The sequence below is a fragment of the Artibeus jamaicensis genome, unplaced genomic scaffold (assembly GCF_021234435.1).
Source record: "Artibeus jamaicensis isolate MK-2021 breed Jamaican fruit bat unplaced genomic scaffold, CSHL_Jam_final contig_76, whole genome shotgun sequence".
Taxonomy (NCBI): domain Eukaryota; kingdom Metazoa; phylum Chordata; class Mammalia; order Chiroptera; family Phyllostomidae; genus Artibeus; species Artibeus jamaicensis.
The window spans coordinates 15,452,143-15,474,570 of record NW_026521954.1 but is presented as its reverse complement, the minus strand read 5'-3'; the positions used below and the strand labels follow the sequence as shown (position 1 = coordinate 15,474,570).

General features: G+C 44.1%; 1 protein-coding gene across 1 annotated transcript in view; it reads right to left on the bottom strand.

Moving 5' to 3' along the window:
- The window catches only part of ADGRA3 (adhesion G protein-coupled receptor A3), a 101,827-nt gene extending 92,839 nt beyond the window's left edge, over positions 1-8,988 (bottom strand). The window contains exon 1 of the mRNA XM_037140736.2: positions 8,487-8,988. Within this exon, the coding sequence (XP_036996631.2) occupies positions 8,487-8,731 (245 nt within the window). The 5' untranslated portion in view covers positions 8,732-8,988. The remainder of the gene's footprint in view (positions 1-8,486) is intronic.
- Positions 8,989-22,428: the final 13,440 nt, after the last annotated feature.

The following is a 22,428-nucleotide window of genomic DNA, read 5'->3' as shown; positions in this document are numbered from 1 at the left end:
CAGAGCTCTGAAGGAACACCAGCTTCCAGGTCCCACCCTCAAACAATGAAATTAGAGCAGGAGGTCGGGGGTCCAGGCATCTGAACTCCTAACACTAGACTGAAAACCTCAACCGCAAATTCGCCAACCAGGTTACGGGTTACAGGTAATCACTACACTGTTATCTGTGTCTATGAGGGGTTTTTGTTTGTTTGCTGCTTAATCCCTTCACCTTTTTTGCCCAGCCAGCTGTGCCTGACCCATGGACGAAAGAGGGAAGCAATGATGGTCACTGAATAAAAAGGTCTATCAGTCCCTTCAGCAAGGTTGTTCCTAACCCATCTTTGTGAATTTTCCTTTAGAAATCCAGTGCCTTTAATAATTTCTAAATATCTACCAGTTACTCGCCTATCTCTTGCTGTCTTAGCAGAGGACAAAGGAGGAAGATACAAGATAAATCTCATCAAAAAGAGCCAGGTGGCCCTGGCTGGTGTGGCCCAGTGGATTGAGCACTGGTCTGTAAATCTGCAAATCTGCAAATCAAAAGGTTGCCTGTTAAATTCTCAGTCAGGGCACAAGCTGGAGATGTGGGCCAGGTCCCCAGGTGGGGGCGTGAGCAAGGCAACTAATCATGTTTATCTCCCTCTCTCCCCCCACCCCCGTCCCCTCTCTTAAAAATAAATAAATAAAATCTTTAAATAAAAAAAAGGGCTGGATGGTCAAGTCTAACCTGAGAGACGCCTGACAGACATTACATAGCCATGAGGCTGGGATTAAACTGGTTTAATAACCACCCTGCACCACAAAAAGTCACGCCGAGAGAGCCGACAAGTCACAGAAGCTCACCTGAGTCTACAGCAGGCGGAGCAGGCGGTAGCAATGATTTGCAGGATGAATGCAAATACAAGCAGTTTAAAAATCTAGGGGATGAATTATGAAGCATGCCCCTGGAGAAGAGTAAATGTCAGAAGTGAGTTCTGGTCTTTGGACAGCCCCTGCCACGTGAGGAGGGCAGATTCCAGCCTGGGCTTGTGGCTGCCTATAGAGGAAGAGCAGACCAGGGTGTTGGGTGAGGGAGGGAGTTGTTCTGGACTCTTCTTGTACCAGTCTCCCCTAACCTCCCATCTGTTCCCTGGACAGGAAGGCTCGGAGCACAAGCAACGCTTCCCTGGATGAAGAGCTCCCTCTGTGCAAGGGGTCCGCCGTGGTCCTGAACGTGGCCAAGGCAGACAGACGTGTGCCTCCTGTCAGGTGCCTGCTGTGTCTCTGTCCCACCTCACGCCAACGGGCCAGAGAGTCCCTTACCAGACATGCAAAATCTCTAAAACATTTCATTACAGAAGCAGCAGCAAGCTTGGGAGATACATTGCCTGCTTCATTAACACTCTCTCTTCAGACAAAAATTGCCTGCACTGGAATGTAAATACCAGCTAAACCACTACCATGACGTTAAGTTTCTAAACAAATGGAGTCAGGCAACAAAAACTCACTGAGCCCGTCTGCACCTACCGCTTCCTGATCTTCGCAAAAACCAAGTGAATAAGGTACCAAAATGTAGAGAACTCTGTGTCCTAATTTTTATGTGTTTGAGAAACATGTTCGCACATTAATAAACCAGTGATGTTCTCTAGCCTTTTAAGATTCCTCCACAGAAATAAGCCAACAAAGAACAGGTGCCTTCACAGAAGCAGCTGAGTGGGGAAAGTGTCACTGAGTACTTACAGAAAACCTCACTGTGTCATTTTCTGAGCTACGGTATTTTCACCATGTGTGATGCATATTTTTTTGCCCAAATTTTTGAGTGAAAAATAAGGGTGCGCATGATACATGGGTACTGCCTGAAATACCGTGGATCTTATATTTTGTAATTATTTGTCACACAAAATTTCTTGTACCATAATACGTTCAAAAATAAATGCTTAAATTCCTTAAAGAAATGCTTTGTTAATAACACAAAAGATAAGTATCTAAATATAAATAAATAACTGAATTAGAAAATTAAAAGCTTCCCCCCCCCCCGAAAGTTTGGGCCAAAAACACAGGTGCACATTATAGACGGCAAAATATGGGTACTTTAAAGAGTTTCTACTTCTGTTTTTTGTGGGGTTTTGTTGGTTTGTTTGTTTTATTTTTAACCATCTTTACAGACTCCTGGAAAGAGAAGCTGTAACCAGATTGGGGCAACACTTCCCAACGTTCCTGTGCCCATTCGTCTCTGGCATTTCGATTTCTGGGCCACGGCCAAACCCACCGGCTTCTCCCAGACTTCCCGATGCTGGAGGGCTGTAAGCCGGCAAGAAGCAACAGGACTCCGAGGTGGAGTCATGCAAAACTCTCTCATCGTAATGGAAAAACTCAACACTTGCATTCATTGACCAAATGCCTAAGTGTGCCCAAAATTCCACACCGTTTCTGAGCAACTGGCTAGCATTCTGTCTCCTGGGTGTGCTCACCACACATATAAGATCACGTGGGCGACATGTAACTGTGAATAGAGTTAATATACCCATTTTAGAACTGGGGACCCCACGGCTATGAAATGCTGACCTAAACTCAATAGATAAAGTTCTCGTTTGCCATAATGGGGTGAAACTGGAATCTGTATCCCTCTCCCACCCCACAGCTGTATCTTTCTTAGCATTACTCATGTCAATCAAGATCAAGTTCATTCCCACACGTACTGCAGGCGCCTGCTAATAAGATAGGCCTCACAGTCCTTCTCTCCCAGGGGATGGGTGTTATAGGTGTAATATCAGCATCATATAAGGAACACAAGGGCACAGACGATAAGCCCTGCCTGGGTTCAGAGAAGCAAAGAATCAAAACTCCAAAGAGAGTTCACAGCAGTTGAGTTAGATGGTGAAGGACCCAGAATTTTCTGAAGCAGGGCCTCGAGGCAAGAGTGGCCAATATAGCCAAGGTACACAAGATGTGAAGGACAAACTCTGCTCAGGGACAATGAGGCATACTGTGGTTAGGCAGAGAATTTGTGGATAAGCCTGATCCTTCAGCGAGAGAAGCACCCCGAACCCCTAGCACTCAGCACTACAATATAATAGTACCTCAACTGATGTGCAGGAAGGAAATAATATTTTGTGCTGACTGTTGGGAATAAGGGAAATAAGGCTACAGAGGTATGTAAGACCTTAAGACTGTGAATTCACATATAGAAACCTTACCCTTGACCATGGGAAGGAATTCAGGCCATGGCACCTTGCTGGGCTATTCATGGAAATCACCTTGCTCCTCTCTCCCTCCGATTCATTCACCTGGCAAAGCTGCAGCCTGGCTGATTCCAACTCTCTGCCCCTCTAGGCTGAATGTAGCTGGAGGGAACTACCTGGGTAACCGCCTCCCTTTGATTCTGATCTCAAGCCGAAAGTGGACATGCCACCACCCTGGTGACATTTCTGCAATCCCTGTATGCTCTGCTCATTTTCCCACTTTCCAAGAGAACCACTCCCCTGCTCTCTTACCACCTACCAGCTCCCGTCCTGCCTCCCCAGCCTCTGTGTCTCAGAAAATAACAGCGATGGAGCAGGAACTCCCTCTTCCCCACACCTGTGCTCCCCGTGCCCTCCTGCCCTCCCCCCGCCTGCCTTCCTATCTTTTGGCTCCTGCTCATCACCTTCCCTCCTATCACAGGGATGAAATGTCCCTGCTGCCCCCAAAGGCCCAACCCTCCAAGTGCACCAGCTCCCAGCCCATCTCACCTCCCATCCCCGACTTCTTCCTCTCCTGTAGCCAACTGTATTCAGAATTCATGAGCTCCAACACTCACTTTTTTCCGAAGAAACCTGTTTTTTCTTTCACACCAAACTTCGCCCTCACCCGGCTGCTAGGACCACCATCCTCATCTCATTCTCCCTTCAAGCCACCCCAACCTGCCTTCTCCGGCCTCTGGTCCACGAATACTGCGCATGGCAGGCACCAGGGCTCCAGGCTGTTAACCCTGGTGGTCAGCTCCTTGGTCTAACTGTTCTTTTTTTTTTAATATATTTTATTGATTATGCCATTACAGTTGTTCTATTCCCCCCTTCATTTCCCTCCACCCTGCACACCCCTCCCCCAACCGTTCCCTCCCCTTTAGTTTATGACCACGTGTCTCAAGTTCTTTAGATTCTATATTTCCCCTACTATTCTTGCCCTCCCCTATCTATTTTCTACCCACCATCTATGCTACTTATTCTCTGTACCTTCTCCCCCTCTCTCCTCCTCCCACTCCCCTGTTGCTAACCCTCCATGTGATCTTCATTTCTATGGTTCTGCTCCTGATCTAGCTGTCCCCTTAGTTTGCTTTTCTTTTAGGTGTTCTTGATCTCTCAGCATCTCTTAAGTGGGGCGCCCATTTCTGTCTTCGAATTTGAACTTCTCTTGGCTTTTATGACCAGGCATACTCAGGCTGCTCCCCACCTCACCAGCGGTCCCTTCTCAGGGCCCTGCCCTGCCCCCAGTGTGCTTCTGCTGGGGCCGCCTCCTCCTCCCTGCCACACACTTGCCCCTAAGGGACCTTACCCAGAGGCAGGTTTTAAATACCATGCATGACCACTGGCTCCAAAAACCATCTGCCCACTTCGGTGGGGCCAGTCCATCAGCAGCCCTCACCACAACCCAGGACTGCCCTCTCCCCAGCCCAATCCCAGCACTCCTGCCCTCAGGTCCAGCTCTAGTCCTCCCTTCAGGAAAACAATCTTCCAGGGCCTTCAAAACCCCACCGGTCTCTCCCCTTGCCTGCTAAAGCATTTAAACAGTCAGCAGCACTACGGGATTTATTACTTCATGACAGGCATTCTGTAATTGTTCCCTAAATGCCTTCTTCTTTGGTGGAAATCCACTCCCCCCAACTCAGTTGCTTCTGAAAATGCAAACATTCCTTTTCCTGTGCCTGGCGTGGAGCCGGATACACCAGTGATGTCCAGTTATCTGGGTCAACAGCCAACAAACGTAACATTTTATAAGTAAAAGCCACAACTCATGCAAGTGTTTTTAGTCTGTTAAACAGTCTGAGAAAAATCTGGACTTTGCCCCTGAGTTACTTGACAAATCATAAAAAACAACAACAAAATCTTTGTCTAAAACCGCCATGTAGCACCGTGAGAAAAACACCCACATTTGGAAAAGCAAGGGCTAAATTTGCAAAATTTTCTATCACTGAAGTCCTCACAAATTTTAAAACTTAAGATACTGAGCAGCATTTCACATAAAACGTGAAAATTTAAATTGTTTACTATATTCCTAACAAAAAACATTCAATGTGGTTAAGTTTTTAATCAGTGGGTGTGCAAAAATAATCAATGCAATTTAATCCTGTAACCCAAAAGGCTGCAGGAGATGCGGAGACAAGTGTGGTCATGCCAAGAATTTCTGCTAGACCTCTCCTTAAACGTGGCTTTGGAAAGGAGTGCTGTTCGTGAAGACAGTTGAACAGCCTGCGCTTCAGGCTGTGTTTAAGTCCAATCCATCCACTATGTAGAATTAGCCTTTCTTCATCATTAGAAGTAATAATAACAAATCCTACCCTATCCTTCCCCTTCCTCTCAACCCCCAGTTGGCCACACCTAAGAGATTAAAACTCAAACCAGAGTGCTTGCCTATTCTCCAGCTGGTCCCTACAACAGCCCTCTCACCATGCTGGGCAGCAGTTGCTTGCCATTGACATTGTAGCAACACCCACTTCGAAGCACTGCAAGCCCCACTGCCCTCCTCCAAGCAAGCGGGCCTGCTGGGGTCCCCACCTTCCACCCCCTCATTTCTTCCCCTCACCACGTCCTTCACCATTACCTTTCTCAACCTTCTTAAATTGGATCAGGATCCTCACCAACTGTGCCCCAAGGAAGTCTGGGATGCCTTGCACCGGGTTCCTTTTGCTACATGTGTACCTCAATATTAGAGCATTTACCAGGTTCTGAGACTTATCCATGAATCTTTCTCCCCAAACATCTCCCCAAGTTCCTGGTGAAGAAAGACCACATTTACATTTATATTCAGCACTGACTTACATACTGTATACCAAAAAGTATGTCCAAGTCCTAACTTCTGGTATCTTTGAAAATGATCATAGTTGGAAAGAAACATTGCAGATGTAAATTGCAGGTGTAATTGAGTTACGAATCATGAGGTGGGATCGTCTGGGACTTCGGGTGGCCCCGAAATTCGGTAACTGCTGGTCCTTGTAGGAGACGGGGGAGCGTTTCAGACAAAGAGAGGGAAGAAGGCCAGAGGCAGTCAATTTGCTACAATCCAAGGAAGGTCAGAAGCTGGCAGAAGCAAGGGTTGCCCTAGGGTTTTGGGAAGGATCCTGGCCCTGCTGACACCTCGATATCGGACTTCAGGCCTCGGGAACTGGGAGAGAAGAAAAGGATTTTCAGTTACCGGTTTGTGGGCATTTGCCACAGCTCTGAGAAACGAACACCTCGTCCGAACCTCAGCATGCTTGCTGCCTGCTACCTATGGGACCACTCAACAAAAACTGTGTTGAGCTCAAAGGAAAAGGAGGGCAGCGGGGAGAACGATGGGGAGCACCGGAGATGCAGGACAAGAATCTGGAACGTGAACCTCCCGCTGTTCATTCACTGCGACACCTTGGACAAGTCAGTTACCCACAGGGGCCCTCTGCTTCGTTCCCTTGTGAGAACGAAGGAGCTGGCCCAGAAGGCCCCCTGCCAGCTCTCTGAGACACCTGGGGCCAACTTCATCCAGAACATCCGCTCTACTTGATCCTTAAATAAATTATAAGTTCCTGCCACTAAGTAAATACATTTTATTAATTTTGATTTGATTTAAAGAACTTCAAGGTGCAAAAAATTGGTACAAATAACATTTTAAAGTCACTTAATGAGCACATGAAAAATTCAGTGAAATAACTGATACTATGCTAAAACGTGGTTTTCTATTTTATCTTTTTTTTCCTTTCTACAAAGCAAAATCAACAATTTACAAACAGTTGATCAATCCATCTGGAACTGCTGACGTTTCAGAAAAACTCGACCTAAACTTGAATCAACTTAAGCATCACTGACCCAGAACCCAATGGATGGCTAATTTGTACAAAGTAGTAAAGAGGGGGTGGGGGTGCATCTCCAGCACAGGGGTTTTCTCCAGTTGGCTCAAGACTGAAATTAAGGTCTGTACCCCCCAGTTTCCACTTCAAAGAATCTGGCTAAGAAATAAATAAATACAGCTGCTGCCACTACCAAATGGTCAAGTGTTGGTTGGTAAAGGAGTCAAAGAAAACAAAAACTACCTTACCCATGTTTACACCTCCATAAACAGAAACACACACACACACACTTTCCAGTGTGAAATCTTTCCTAATTCAAACAAATGGAAAGAAGACCAAAGGTGGTAGTAATGAGATTTATACTTATCATCCCCAATATCCTGCTTAATTTGGGTTAAATTAAAAACCATAATTTCCATTTTTCATGGATCAACATCGCTCCCCTGGCCTTTATGTTTTTATGGTATAGTGGCAGCCTTGGTGATTTTTTAATTTGTTTGTTCTAAGAAAATCAACCAAAACAACACAGGGGGATGGGTAGCCAAGGGACTCATATTTCATCTCAATAAAAGATCCATTAGGAACCCTTCAAAGCTTTTCCAAACTAATTCACGGTTCAGAAAATAAAACCAAGAGTCACCGGGGCCAGCTGTCCAGCTGGAATGCCCAGAGCCGCCCTTGCAAAACTGGACCGTGGATCTCAGCACACACTCAGTTATGAGACTAAAAACTTTTTCCTTCCAGGTGGCTACTCCATCCGAAAACCAATCCCTCGAATTGGAAGGCTAACAAACCCACAGTGTTCCCACAGTGTTCAATTCCAAAGTTCTCGGCTTTTAAATCTGAGCTCTCACACACACGAAAATGGAGCTGGCAAGTGCCAGGCTTCATCTCGAATATGTTTCCAGCCCTTCATAACAACTCAATTTTAAAAGCTGCTCTTGAACTGTAATAAAATGAAGATAGCAAAAGGCAAATCAATAATCTGGGGGCTGGGGGAATCACACAAAGGGGCGTTCTGAGTCCGCTGTGGTTCTGTTGTTGTTTTGTTATTGTTTTGTTAAACTGCAAACAAGCATCTGAGTGTAACTTAACGTGCACAGAGTTAAGAGCGGGCAGGCACTTGGAACGAAGTGCAGTTTTGTAAGCCCGAGCGCTGGATGAATGAGCTGTAATTCTGCCAACTGTGCATGTTTACTCGCATCCTCACGTGGCACCGCGCGGCGACAGAAGCGCTGCACCCAGACCGCGGGGCTCGCCGGTGAACCCGAAAACTTTTACTTTGCAAACTAGCGGAGCCAGAAGGCAGCTGGGAAGCAGATTCACTTGCCTTCCTCCAAATGCACCCAAGCCAAGCCCTCCACCCAGCAGCACCCTTGCCTGAAGCTTCATTCACACAAAGGCGAGTGGGTGCCCGCAGGATCCTCTCCAAAGTTCAAGCTGAGAACCAGCGATGGCGCGACCAGAAAGCACCGGAGGGCGAGCCCCAGGAGCGAGGGCTACTCACAGGGTGACCGTGCGGTTGGGCAGCGTATCCGGGGGCAGGACCTGCGCGAGCTCCAGACTGCTGCACACCACCTTGCCCTCCGTGGCACCTACCGCCCTGCCCGCCGCTCGGGGCCGCCCGTCCTGCTTGCAACCCGGGGGCAGTGCCAGTGCGCCACGGCCACCTCCCAGCAGCGCCAGCAGCGCTAGTGGTAGCAGCACTGGCGGCGTTGTCGGGCGGCCCCACCGGCGCCCTGGAGGCTCCATGCTGCGAGCCGGGGCCTGCGGGCCGAGCGGCGGCGCGCTGGCCTAGCGGGCCGGCCCGGCGCCCGGGTTGGCGGGGACGCGGCGCGGGCCCGGCGGTGCTCGGAGCCTCATGGCGGCCGAAGGACGCGCCCTCCTCGGCGCCAGCATGCTCCTTTGTCCACCGCTGCCGCGCTTGGCCTCCGGGGAGCCGCAGGGTCAAGGAAGCGTGGGTCCCAGCGCCGCTCTACAGCTCGGCAGTATCGCTGCTTCCTCCAACGTCGCCGGCGGCAGCCCCTCCCCACCCACCTCCTCCTCCCCCACCGCCTCCTCGCCCGTCTCCTCCCCTCCTCGCTCAACCCACCGCCTGCGGCTCCAGGAAGGAGGTGCGCGCTCCAAACTTGCCTTCCCCTCCAGCCCTGGGGCCGACCCCCCCCCCCCCAGCCTCGGCCTCGGCCTCCAGGCAGGAGTTGTGGGAGCCACGCGGGATTACGGTAACTCGTGGAGAGGATGGCAGAAAGTTCTAGTCCAAACTCCAGCCGGAGTGGCCCTCACACACACCCCCTCCTTCGTTGCCGCCTTCTAGACAAAGCCGCCCTGTGCGCCCCTGGGGGCCGCCTGGAATTCTGCCGGAGGAGCCAGGACCCGGCCTGAGTGAGGGAGCAGGACAGGGCCGAATTTCCTGGGAGAAAGGAGAGACAATCGAAGTGTCCCAAACCAACTATCTTGAAAGTAATCGCCTTCCTATCTCACTCCCCAGGAAGGGATTTCAAGCTTTCTCATGCCACACCTAAGTAGTCTCATTTGTGCAGAATACACCACAGCTAGGAGCAGTTTTCTCACCAGGAAGGGGGACTCTGACACCTTTCTGACCTTAGGCAGCTCTGCCTTTGGTCCCTGCAAAGGATGCATTGGGGCTTCCCTGGACCAGCAGCCTTTTGAAGGGAGAAATTTCCCCGTGACATCCAATATATAACTAGTTAGAGCAATAGTGAGCAAAGTAGCCAAGAAACGCCAGACCAATCAATTATATACTCCTCTGTAAGACTGCCTGCCCCTGCCTTAAGGTCTGCAAGACCAGAGCTCACATACCCTATGTTTAAATATTTACAAGGAGTATATTAAGCTAATAAGTAAAATGCATTCTAATCTCCTGCCTTAAGAAAGATACATTAGCAACAACCTGTAAGACCAGGCCTGTGTACAGAGCTCACAGATACCTTGAAGTTCCATCCAAAAACATGAGAGGAGACAGCCCCCACACCCCACCCTTGGCTCACACATTTCCAACTCCTTTGCTTCCTGTGCCAGCCCCGTTCGTGAACAAGAGGGGCTTTCTGCATGCGTGGACACCCAGCCCACTCAACCAACCTCTGCCCACACCCCTTGGCTGCCCCTTGGACCTAGGAGTGCACAGAGCAGTTGCTTGGACCTCCACTTGGGAGGACAATTCTGGGAAGAGACCTGCTCAGGGCTTGCAAATCACTTTGGGAATTTTCCAGCAGTGAATTCATGGGGCCTGGGTACCTTGGACAAGGTCTAGAAGTAGGAAGGAGACTCAGGCTCCTGGGGAATATACCCATTGGTCCCGGAGATTTTCTACCCCTTGGAAAGAAGAGACAGGATGCTGACCTCTAAAATGCAGAGCCCAGGGCACGGTTTTTCTTGCCTGGGTTTAAGGGTTCAAGGCCAGTACTACCTAAGTCCCCTATGGAGTTTATCTTAGGGACCAATTCCCAGGAATCCATTTATGTAACTGGAATTACCCACACTTTCTCAATAGTGGGTAAATGGCCTTCACTTAACATACACCACTGCACTAATTTAAATAGCACTTCATTTGACCAACATTTTTTAGATTCAACTGTGTAAATCTAATACTGTCCTTCCTCAGTGATAGTGTGTCCTGCAGTAAAATAGTTCTAGGTCTGTGCTGTCCAATATGGCAACTATGGGTAGCTGGCTAACACTTGAAGCTAGAGTGAAGTAAGAATATTATTTCCCATTTTGTTTTATTCTCATTAATTTAAATAGCCCAAGGTGCCTAGTGGCTACCATGTTGGACACTGAGGATCTCAATATTGATAGACAGAAAAAGTGGGGGGCTGTCACAACCATTAAGAAGCTTTAAGTCTATTCATAACCTTTGAAGGCAACGGGGGGCTTCTGTGTTAAGTGGCTGAAATTGATCACATTCCTCTTGCATTTATTTAAAGAATTATTGTTCCCTAGCAAAATCTTTATCATCATTATCTGTTTTCCTTATCAAGATAAAAAATCCTTACTTTAGCAATACAGCAGATTTTAAGAGTCGTACCATTATTGACATAGCCACAAATTCTCATGTGAATGTAGAATCTGTGAATAGTTCCACAGGGTCTATTTCAGCCTATAGTTGAAATAAACATGCATATCTCTTTCAAACTTTGTTTACCAGAAATACTGACATCAATTTGTCTCCTAGCCTCATTCTATTTCAGTATAGGTGAGAAAGTTATATAAAGCATAGAATTATCAGAAGAAAAGAGCTATCTTGATGTTGCCATGACTCCAAGAAAAAATACAGAGGAAAAGTTTTATTATATGGATAACAACCCACAGTTACCATCATTCTGTACAGCGTAGTTCCCAAGTAGTCCTTTCCACACGTACAGAGATCTCGGAGGATGATACTGTCCCAAACTCACTGTCACTTACTCTAGGTCACACTACACTCTTCGCTTTAATTAAGCTACCCAGCCCGGACAGCCTCTGGGAAGACAGGTCTGTCTACTGCTGATCCTCCCCTCAAGCGTCAAGACCATCCCACCATTCGAAATTGTGGGACTAACTAGGTCCTTTCAAAGCTTGTGCTGCGTTTGCGACTGTCCCACTTGCAAACACCCCGTAGAAACTGTTTGAGAGGTTGCACGTCCTCCGTGTTCATGGGCACGCAGTCCAGTAAAAATGCAGTCGCATCAACTGCTGCCCCAGGGACGTAGGCGGACGACATTCCAGATCTGCCAGGCTGCAGATCCCGTCCTGCTGTGGCACGTGAGGCCTGTGGGAGACACCAGGGAAGCCCTCAGAGATGCTCTGATTTCCCTCCTAACGTAGCACTGTATTCATTTTGTGTGTGAGTACATATGTGATAGAGATGTGTGTGTGCATATACACACATGCCGCCCTAGTGATTACCATCTTTTACACGCTAGTCTTCTCTCTTCTCTAGTAGACTGTGAGCTCCTAGAGGCTTTTCCCAACCCCCTTCTTTAATTACTCCCTCCCACCTTCAGCCATTTCCTCTTACTTTACTCTAGAATCTAGACCAATGATCTAGACTGAGTTGAGATAACACGGCTTGTTGGGACCTGAATGAAGGCACCTACCGTTTATAATTTACATTTACATGTTGTTTGGCCTCCCTACCACAATACCAGCTCTGTGACACTCCGTCTTACCATATTTTGCCATGTATAATGCACACCCACATCTTTGGCCAAAACTTTCAGGGAAAAAAAAAATCTTTTGTTTTAATTTTTTAACTCAGTGATTGATTTATTTACATTTAGAAACAAAGCCAATGATCTGATTCCAGGGTATTGTTTTGCATACAGATATCAGTATTGCTTTCTAGAGTTACACTTTCAATTCACGAGCATAAATAAAAGAATTACGAACATTTATACAGATCCAGATTAGTACAACCCATATATAACGAGCATCGTTATTTTTCCCTAAAAATTTTGGGCAAAAAAAGTGCGCATAATACATGGTAAAATACAGTATTTACTTTCTATGGCAGACACTGCTGGATGTTGCCTAAGGGCCGTTCCCAAACTTCTCCCTTAGAGACTGAAAAAACCAGTCATTTCCCAGCCACCCTTCCAGGTACTGGTGGTTATAACATAGTTCCAGCCAAACAGAATCAGTGCTGGCATTGCTCAATATGGTAGACACTAGATACATCTGAGTATTTAAACTCCAATTTCAATTAAATAAAACTAAAAATTCGGTTCCGTAGGCACATGAACCACAGTTCAGGGGCTCGCTAACTATATGTGGCTGGCAGATGCTGTTTGGGACAGCCCAGATTACAGAATGGTTTCAACATCACAGGAAGTTCCACCACCCATACTGATCCATGGGGAAGTCTTCTGGGAAGCCTTAGGATAGAAATTGTTTGTGTGACAAAGAGAGATGTGTAAGAGATTTCTCCACCATCCTCATTCATCTTGCTTCGAGATGGCATTGTGAGGACATGACAGCTGAAGCTGAAACAGGTGTTTTTAGACCACAGAGCAAAAGGCTCAAAGGAAAGTTCCAAAATGGCGAGAGGAAATAGGAAGGCAAAAGCCATTTGGATCACTGAGGTCCTATCCTAGTTGAGCAGATAGGACCTCAGATAGGTCCTGTCCTAACCCAACAGAGCCTCTAGGCTTCTTTTCAGTGACAGTGAAGATCCTGTGTGCCAAGCCTCTGTTACTGCAGTTTTCTAGTGCCTAGAACAGTGCCTGGCACACGGAAGGAAGTTGACTCACATGACTTAAATCTTACTCGTTCTTGTGTTCCTAACATCCAGCATAGTTCTTCATGTACACTGGCTGGTGAGTGAAAGCTTTTTCCAATTAACTATTTTGAATAACTGGGCATAAACTGCCAGCTAAAATCAACTAACTTGAGAAGAAGATCAACTAAAGTTTAGTCTTCTAGAAGCAAAAAATAAAAATAAAAAAGACTGATGAAAGTTTAGTCTTCTGGAAGCAAATTTCATCTTTGCAGTGAAATTGACAGGACAAAGAACAGCCATTTTTAGCACTTGCAATGTCTCCGTGACACTTGCATAAACCCTGTTAATAAAGAGACATTCTCTGTTTATTTTGCATCATTTAATGTTAATGTGTTAATTGTGACAGCTGTAATTTACACTTTTAGTTTTACATAGTATGTGATAGAATGTGTGCTTGGTCGTCATCCAGGGCCCAGTCAGGAACAGCCACAGTATCTCAGATGACCTCCAAGCCTCTTCAGACAGCTCAGCTCCTGTCCTGGCCGGCGAGTTAGTAGGAAGAGTGGCCTTTGACCTGTCTCTAAATCTCACCTTTCAAAATGAGAGTTGGAATTGGAACCGGCTTTCAAGCGCTCTGATTTTATCCTGCTGAACCATGAATTCTTTTCTTGTTTGAGCGCTGCAGCCAGACAATTACTGAAATGTAGCCCTGTGGCAGTTAAATGCTTTTCTTAAATGACCGAATATCTCTCTGAAATGGCATATTCTTTACCCACTGCAATGCAATTATCATCGGTTGTAAAATAAAGAAGAGAAACGAGACAAAAATTGGCCGGCACTGCCACGTGGGGAATTATGTTGGTGTGACTGTTGTCTCCAAGTGCACCACCCAGCATTTCAGTACGTAAGGCTCAGAACAGGAAGGCTCACGGTCCAAATTAAGGTGCTCTTATCACACAGCTAGCTTCCCATGTCCCTTGAAAACACATTCTCAGGTGAGAATATGAAAAGGTGGTGAGGTAGGTTAACCCATAACGAATAGGAGGCAAAGAGATGAGAGATCACACTGCCTGAATATTGGGTCACACAATGTTCGTTTGACAGATCTGAGTTAATCCATCTGTCTGTCTCTCTTCTGACTCAGATATGGCAAACTTCCCCACTGCTGGCGTGGTTATAAAGATGAGAGTTTGAACAAGTTGACCCAACAGATTTAGGATCCCTGGGGCCAACCCCTTGCAGGCTCCGTTAGGGAGCTACTAGGGCCTTTGGGTGTTATTTGTGCTTCTTGGACAGAGGACATGCTGAGCCAGATTGTATGTCACCTGTGGATTGCTGAGGATGCTCAGCCCTGTAATTACTGAGTGCCTCAGATGCCTGGTGCATACTTAGTGAATTATAAATGTTTGTGCATACAGTGTCCTTTCATCCTTTTCTACCGATAGGTAATTTCCACCTTTGTTCCATCATTTTTACCTGTTTACCACACATGTGTTCTTTCCTAGTCTATGTCTACCATGTCTCACAAGCTGTTTGCTTTTCTGCTTAATGTCCTCTATCCTGCCTTTTTCTATTGGTTTATTGCAGAGTTAATTATTTTTAAAAATATTTAAAATATTTTCAAATAATACATGTAAAAAAATTACACGACAGATGAAACAACAGACTTTTGGGAAATTTAGAAATATAATCCATACCAGAGATATAGATAGCTTCCCCAAATAGCAGTATTTCCTGACTATTTCCCTAATATAATTAGTGCATAGAAACTATCTTGTTATATCAGCTATCTGTGTTATTATGTTTTAGTTCTATGTACCTACTATAATGGTTCAAATCTCTCTCAACCAACTAATAACTTTTAATGATAAGCATAGTAGCAAATATGTCAATCATAAAATTTCTATCCAATTTTTTTTTAAGAAAGAGTAGCTTTTCTTTCTTAGTGTCAGTGAACATCAAAATCCATTTGTTAAGGGACTTCTGGCCAAGATGGGGGCATAGGTAGACATACTGTGCCTCCTCACACAACCAAAACAAGGACAACAACAAATTTAAAAATAAAAAACAACCAGCAGTGACAGAAAATCAAACTGTATGGAGGTTCAACAACCAAGGAGTTAAAGAAGAAACATTCATCCAGACCAGTAGGAGGGACAGCTGGGCAGAGAGGACTCCAGGCAAAGCGGCAGTGGAGGACTGGGTGGTCCCACATCTGTGTGCAGCTAAACCAGGAGGAACAACTGTGGAGCAGGACAGAATACACAACCCAGGGCTTCAGTGCAGGGAAATAAAGCCACAAACCTCTGACTGAAAACACCTGTGGGGGTTGAGGCAGCAGGAGAAATTCCCAGCCTCACAGAGAAGTTCATTGGAGAGACCCACAGGGCCCTAGAATATGCACAAATCATCTACCCAGGAATCAGCACAGAAGGGTCCACTTTGCTTGCGGGAAGTGGGGAAGTGACTGAAAACTGGCAGAGAGCAGAGCAAGCACCATTGTTCCCTCTCAGACCGCTCTCCCACATACAGCATCACAGCGCAGCGCATGGGTTGCATTGGTGAACACCTAAGGATCTGCCCCTTAATACGTAACAGATGCTCTGAGACCAAAAAAAAAAGGCCCAAATGAAAGAACAGTTGAAAGCTCCAGAAAAAATACAACTAAGTGACAGAGAGGTAGCCAACCTATTGGATGCACAGTTCAAAACACTGGTTATCAGGATGCTCCAGGAACTCACTTGGTACTGCAACAGCATAAAAAAAAAAACCCAGACAGCAATGAAGATCACATTATGTGAAATAAAGAACAATCTACAGGGAAATAACAATGACAAGAAAGAAACCAGACTCAAATCAATGGTTTGGAGCAGAAGGAAGGAAGAAAGAAACATTTAACCAGAACAAAATGAAGAAAGAAGAATTCAAAAAAAATGAGGAGAGGCTTAGGGACCTCCAGGACATCTTTAAAGGTACCAAAATCTGAATTATAGGGGTGCCAGAAGGAGAAGTGAAAGAGCAAGAAATCAAAAACTTATTTGAACAAATAATGAAGGAGAACTTCCCCAATCTGGCGAAGAAAATAGACTTTCAGGAAGTCCAGGAAGCTCAGAGAGTCTCAAAGAAGTTGGACCCAAGAAGGAACATGCCAAGGTACATCATAATTACATTGGTTAAGATAAAAGATAAGTAGAGAATCTTAAAGGCAGCAATAGAAGAGGAGATAGTTACCTACAAAGGAATTCCCATAAGGCTATCAGCTGATTTCTCAAAAGAAACCTTACAGGCAAGAAGGGGCTGGAAAGAAGTATTCCAAGTCATGAAAAGCAAGGACCTACATCCAAGATTATTTTATCCAGCAAAGCTATTATTGATAATAGAAGGGCAGATAAAGTGCTTCCCAGATAAGGTCAAGTTAAAGGAGTTCATCATCGCCAAGCCCTTGTTATATGAAATGGTACAGGGACTTATCTAAGAAAAAGAAGATAAAAAATCTGAACACTAAAATAACAACAAACTTACAGCTATTACCAACCAAATCTAAATAAAACCAACAAACTAAGCAAACAACTAAAACAGGAACAGAATGACAGAAATCGAGATCAAACGGAGGGTTATCAGTGGGGGAGGGGGAGAGGGGGGAAAGGTACAGAGAATAAGTAGCATAAATGGTAGGTAGAAAATAGACAGGGGGAGATTAAGAATAGTATGGAAAATGGAGAAGCCAAAGACCTTATATGTATGAACCATGGACGTGAACTAAAGGGGAGAATGGGGGTGGGAGGGGGTGTCTAGGGCAGAGGGGAATAAAGGGGGGAAAATGAGACAACCATAATTGCATAATCAATAAAATATATTTAAAAAATTCATTTGATGAGCTGAACAGAATGGAAGATATATTTGAAATTAGACATTTGTCAACAAAATAATTAGCACTTTGAATCAATCTCTCAATCAGTATGTTAATAAGACATTGAATATCTTATTGGATCCAATATATTGTTGGATTTCTATAGTATACTTTTAACACCCTCATAGCACTTCAAAGCCTCAAACATCATTAAATCAAACAACTTGGCTATATAAACTTAATCAATCTTTTAAAATTTTAATTTATATATATTAATAATTTACTCAGATTACATATATTTTGGATAATAGAATTGTTTTGGTTGCATGTCAACCAATCAAAATGCATGTATAGTTTTCTGTATCTTTGTAGAATGCTAAAATATAGAGAAAATTAATAAAGAGGTAAAAGCATTGACTTTTGAAGTCATAATATCTGGATTAATATATTGACTCCAGCTGGGTTTCCTTAGGCAAGTCACTTAAGTTCTTGGTGCCTAGGTTTCTTCATTTAAGTTTTAATTTAAATTTAATTCAATCTACTATGATAACATCAAAAGCATCTTACACATGATTTGCCCATAACAGGTATCTACTGAAAATTAGCTGAACCTGAATCTAACTCATTGCCTCCTGTTTCAGATGAAGCAGCTGAAACCTGAGTTTACCGTATTGTTTGAATTATAAGTCACACTTTGCACCCAAAAATTTGGAAGGAAAATGTAGCAGCGACTAGGCTCCTGCCTCCTGTGGCCCTGCTCCACCACTGTGCCCACCCCCTGCCCCCCACAGCAAGCCAAGTAAGCTACATTTGGACTATAAGAAACACCCCTCTTTCCCTCCAAAATTTGGGGGGAGTGCGTCTTATCGTCTGAAACATACGGTAAATGAATGTGCGTAAGGGCATACCCTTGGTTCATGAGAAACCTGAGCCAGAGAGCTGGGAAAATGTTGCAGGTGTAATTGGTTTCCCTTGTAAACCAGTAATCTGACTTTCTGATAAACCTGGTTGTGCGTGTGATTCCAACAAGTCACTCACTGAATATCCGTTTTCCTACCTGCAATATTGAGGGACTGATAATGGCCCCCCAAAAACCTGGTAACATTGGAAAGGTACAGAGTAATGCATGAAATAAATCACTGGGGAAAACACCCTGTGTGATCCTAACATATTATTATAAACACTATGAACTACAGAACATTTCATTGTTAGCGACACTACATTACAATTTTATACCAGCTCTTTTTGTCTGCAAATTTCTAAATTCCTCCACAGTAAGTGCTGTGAACATCCTTAGCTAATTGTTAGTTCTACTAGCAAGGCAAAATGGAGAACGGAGACAATTGTGCAGAAAATTCAGGTGGAAGCAAGCCCATTGAATCCACAGGGTCTGACTTTTACAGTTCTGTTTGTCCCGTAATTACTGAGGTATTACTCAGTCCTTCTCATCCCTTTTCAAGTGAACACTCACGGCTACACAGATGAATACATGGGCATTCTAAGTTCAGTTCAATATACCTGAGATGCTTCTGAGGTGCGGTCCCCAAAGGGAAAGCTTTTGTCTGGTTCATTACTGTGTCCCCAGCGCCTGAACAGTGCCTGGCAGTGGGCAGTTCACAAGTGTTTGTCAAATGAGTAGGTGAAGGGAGGAATAAATGAATGAAGGAACCAAAGAATGCATAATATTTCTTTATTTATGTTTTTGGTGTGTGACTACCAAATAATTATAATCTAATCGTTGTATGGTAACGTAGGCAAAATTTTCCTTCATGAAGTCAACTCTCAGCTCAGTTGACTGTGCACTCACCTCTTAAAACTGTCTGAATATTTGATGCTCTTACTGCTACCTTATAAATGGTAAAATCCCAGCCATCTGACTCTAAAGCCTGCTCCTATCAGGCAGAGTTACTCATCTAATTGAAGCTTGTTGGGCTGTTAAATCTCCGTATATTAACTTCTAAATACACTTAATTAGCTTCTCTGAGATTCATTATATAAAACTCAGTCCTTTCTCATGGCACTATGTAATCAAAACAACTGGTCTGGCAACTAATACGGTGATATAAAAGGTGGGGTAGAAGTAGGTTCACGTACAGAAAATAATACAATGGTTTATAAATAATAACCCAAGAATAAACTCTGTGTTTCGTGTAGTCACAACTGTAAAGCCACTCTTGCCCCACCCTGTGTAGAGTCTTAGGGGAGGGGAGATTCTGTTCAGAGCATTGTCCAGGACTGTGCCTGCCCTGCACTGGAGAATCTCAGGGGTTATTGGTGACTCAGTCAGCTGAGACTATTTTCTGTTTTTGCTTTTCTTTGCTTTGCGTATCCAGCCCCTTCCTCTCCTCCCACGGTAAGTCCCTGAAAACAGGAGAGTCAAGAGTCACGAATTTTTTAGGTCCCTTGCCATAACACCAGGAAATTCCATCACCTACTTCCTGTTTGTCAAAGCAATTCCAGGTGAAAGTGACAGAAACACAACTCCAACTGGTTTAATCATGTGAACAGGAAGTTACTTCAGCCACAGATGGACTAGAAACTGAAGAAATGTCCCTGGGTCTCTCTCGCTCTCCATCTCTTCCACACTTTGTTGGCTTTGTTCTCCAGCCAGAAGGACTCGCCCAGTAATTGAAGAGCCATGGGCAGCTCCTCCCTTATGTCACCTTTGGGTTGTAAAGTCCCCAGAACAACAGCCCTTTCCCAGGTGTTGCCAGTGAGGGTTGCCACTGGTCTCTCCTGCGTCACATCCCTGAAGGAGGGGTGGGGGCAGTGGAGTCCTCTGCTGCTGACCTGGTCTGGGTTGAAAATACTCCTCTTGGAATGAGTGTAGGAGAGGGTGAGTTCCCCAAATACATACTTGATGGCAGAAAGAAAAAAAACTGTCTACTGTGCTTTCTTTACCTCTAAGAGTACAATATGTCACACAGGAGCAAAAATAGGAAGTCACAAAATGTTAATCACAGGTATTTCTGGGTGAGAGGCTTGCCAGTGACTTTTAATGGCTTTTAGAAATATTTTATGTTGTTTGTTACTTTTTAGAATGTACACAAATTACTAATGGAATTTTAAAGATATGGATTATTTTTCGAATTGATTTATTTTGATTATTGAATAAGTGAATGGATAGTGTTACCGAGTTCAGTGTGGGTAAAGTGCTCTTCTCAGTGCCGAGAGCAGGTTCGGTGAATAAAAAAGTCTCGATGACGCCCTTCGAGCTGGGGAGGACAACATCCACTTACTTAATTACTACCGTGAAGGTCTTTAGATTCTTTCTGTATAAGGACAGTTGCTATTATTACTCACTGCTTATCAACAGTTTCCTCTTTCACAGCAGAGATCAAAGATTTAAATGTAAAAAAAAAATGTGTTTGAAAAAGCATGTTTATTTGCACATATACATACAACCATATGGGTGTATGTGTCCATGTACACATACATACCACAATGAGGCCTAGAACTCCAATAGATCAATTTTATGTCATAAAATTTTATATTCTGCCTTAACGAATAATGTAAAAAAATCAAAAGTCAAGTTGCTAAAAAAAAAAAAAAAACTTTTCAGTGTATAGGGTAAAGGAATAAGAGAATAATTTCTTTATTATATATAAAAAACTTATGAATCAGTAAAAAAACATTCAACACATGAGATGTATGAATAGCTATCTCACAGATAAAGAAAAATAAAAAGTATGAAATATGAAAAGATGATCAGCCTCCCTAGTAATTAAAGAAATGAAGCTGGCAAACTCACCAACAAAAATTGAGATACTAATTTTCACCCATCCAAATGGAAAAAATGAAAGAGTTACATAATATTTGGTGATTTCCAGGGGTAAAGAAGCCAACCTTCTACTTGAAGAAGGCAATATAAATGGGTAGTTTTTTTCTTTGCTTTTCCCTCCAGCTTTATTGAGATATAATTAACATATAACATTGTGTAACTTTAAAGTTACCAAGATTTGATTTGGTACATTTATAAAATGCAAAATGATTACCACTAATTGTTAGTTACCACTTCCATCTGGTCACATAGTTGACTTTTCTCTTTCGTGGTGAGAACAGTTGAAACTTACTCTCTCAGCAATATTAAAGTGCATGGTATATTATTATTAGCTATAATCATCATGCTGTAAATTAAGGGTACAAGTTTTTGGCAGGACTATTTGGAATCATCTTTCAAAAAGATTAACAGCAAATACCCTCTGATACAGCAATTTCATGGAACATCAGTGCATGTGTTTTGTCATGACAAAGGGCTGGAAATTACATATATGTCTATTAAGCTGGGTAAAGAGAGTGGATTCAATAAATTATGTTAAACCACATTGGATGACATTTCACCTCAAGTGAAGAGTTGAGAAAAGAGAAAAAGAGGATCTCTGTGTGCTGTGATCTCCGAGTGAAATGCACAGAGAGATACAGTGGTCTTCATTTCTATAAATCAGTGGGAGCGTATTTGTACTGAGGGTACATGCAGTACTTTCAGAGGGGTGCAAAGAAACTTGATGATTGATGGCTTACTTTTGGGAGAGATACAAGCTCTGAGAATTACATTTCATTGGGCACCTTTTTTACATTTGTTTTTTTAAATTCTGTACATACATGTATTTCCTTTTTAAGAAAAAGACCAAATGTTTTAGAAATAGACTGAGAGCAGAAATTGTACATATGTTTTTCAATATTCACCACGAATAGACAAGTCATCACAGTATGTCTTATTGCTCCAAGAAGAATCTCTCGAAGGAAGCCTCTAAAAAATATGGTTATGTAAGTACAAAAACTATAAAGCAAAAGAAGTATCTCTTGCCCTAAGGAAGTCCATGGGGGGTGGGGGATCTTTTTTGTTTGTTTGTTTTGTTTTTAATATCCCTTCAAATGTAGAGCAGGTCACTGGGGAGGGGGGAGGGAAGGGAGGGAAGGTGGATAAGTCTGCATAGGGAGATTCCTTGGAATTAGGGATGGAGACTGAGGAGCAACCCTCTGAGGTTCGGTGGCTTTCTGTCTCTGATAGACTTAAATGGTCTTGAGGGAGTTGTGTTTTAAGCAACGTTTTAGCTGAGCTGAGAGAGAACTGCCCAAGGGAGGCTACTGCAGCTGGAAAGAAAATGGAATGTTTGGGAAAATGAGAAAAGTCCAATGTGTCAGGGACTCAAAGGGAGGGGAACTGTGCCGCCCATTGAGATCCGTGAGGGAGACAAAGGTAAGATCTAGCAGGGGTTGTGTCTTTGTTCCTAAGGAACGTTGTTTTTCACCTTAATAACAGTTGGAGGCTATGGAAGGGTTTAAAGCAAAGGGAAGACACAGTAGAAGTTACATGCTTTGGGCTCCTACGTGGAAGTCGGAGGGCATAGGAAGCCTGTGCAAGAATAGAGTCTGTGACAC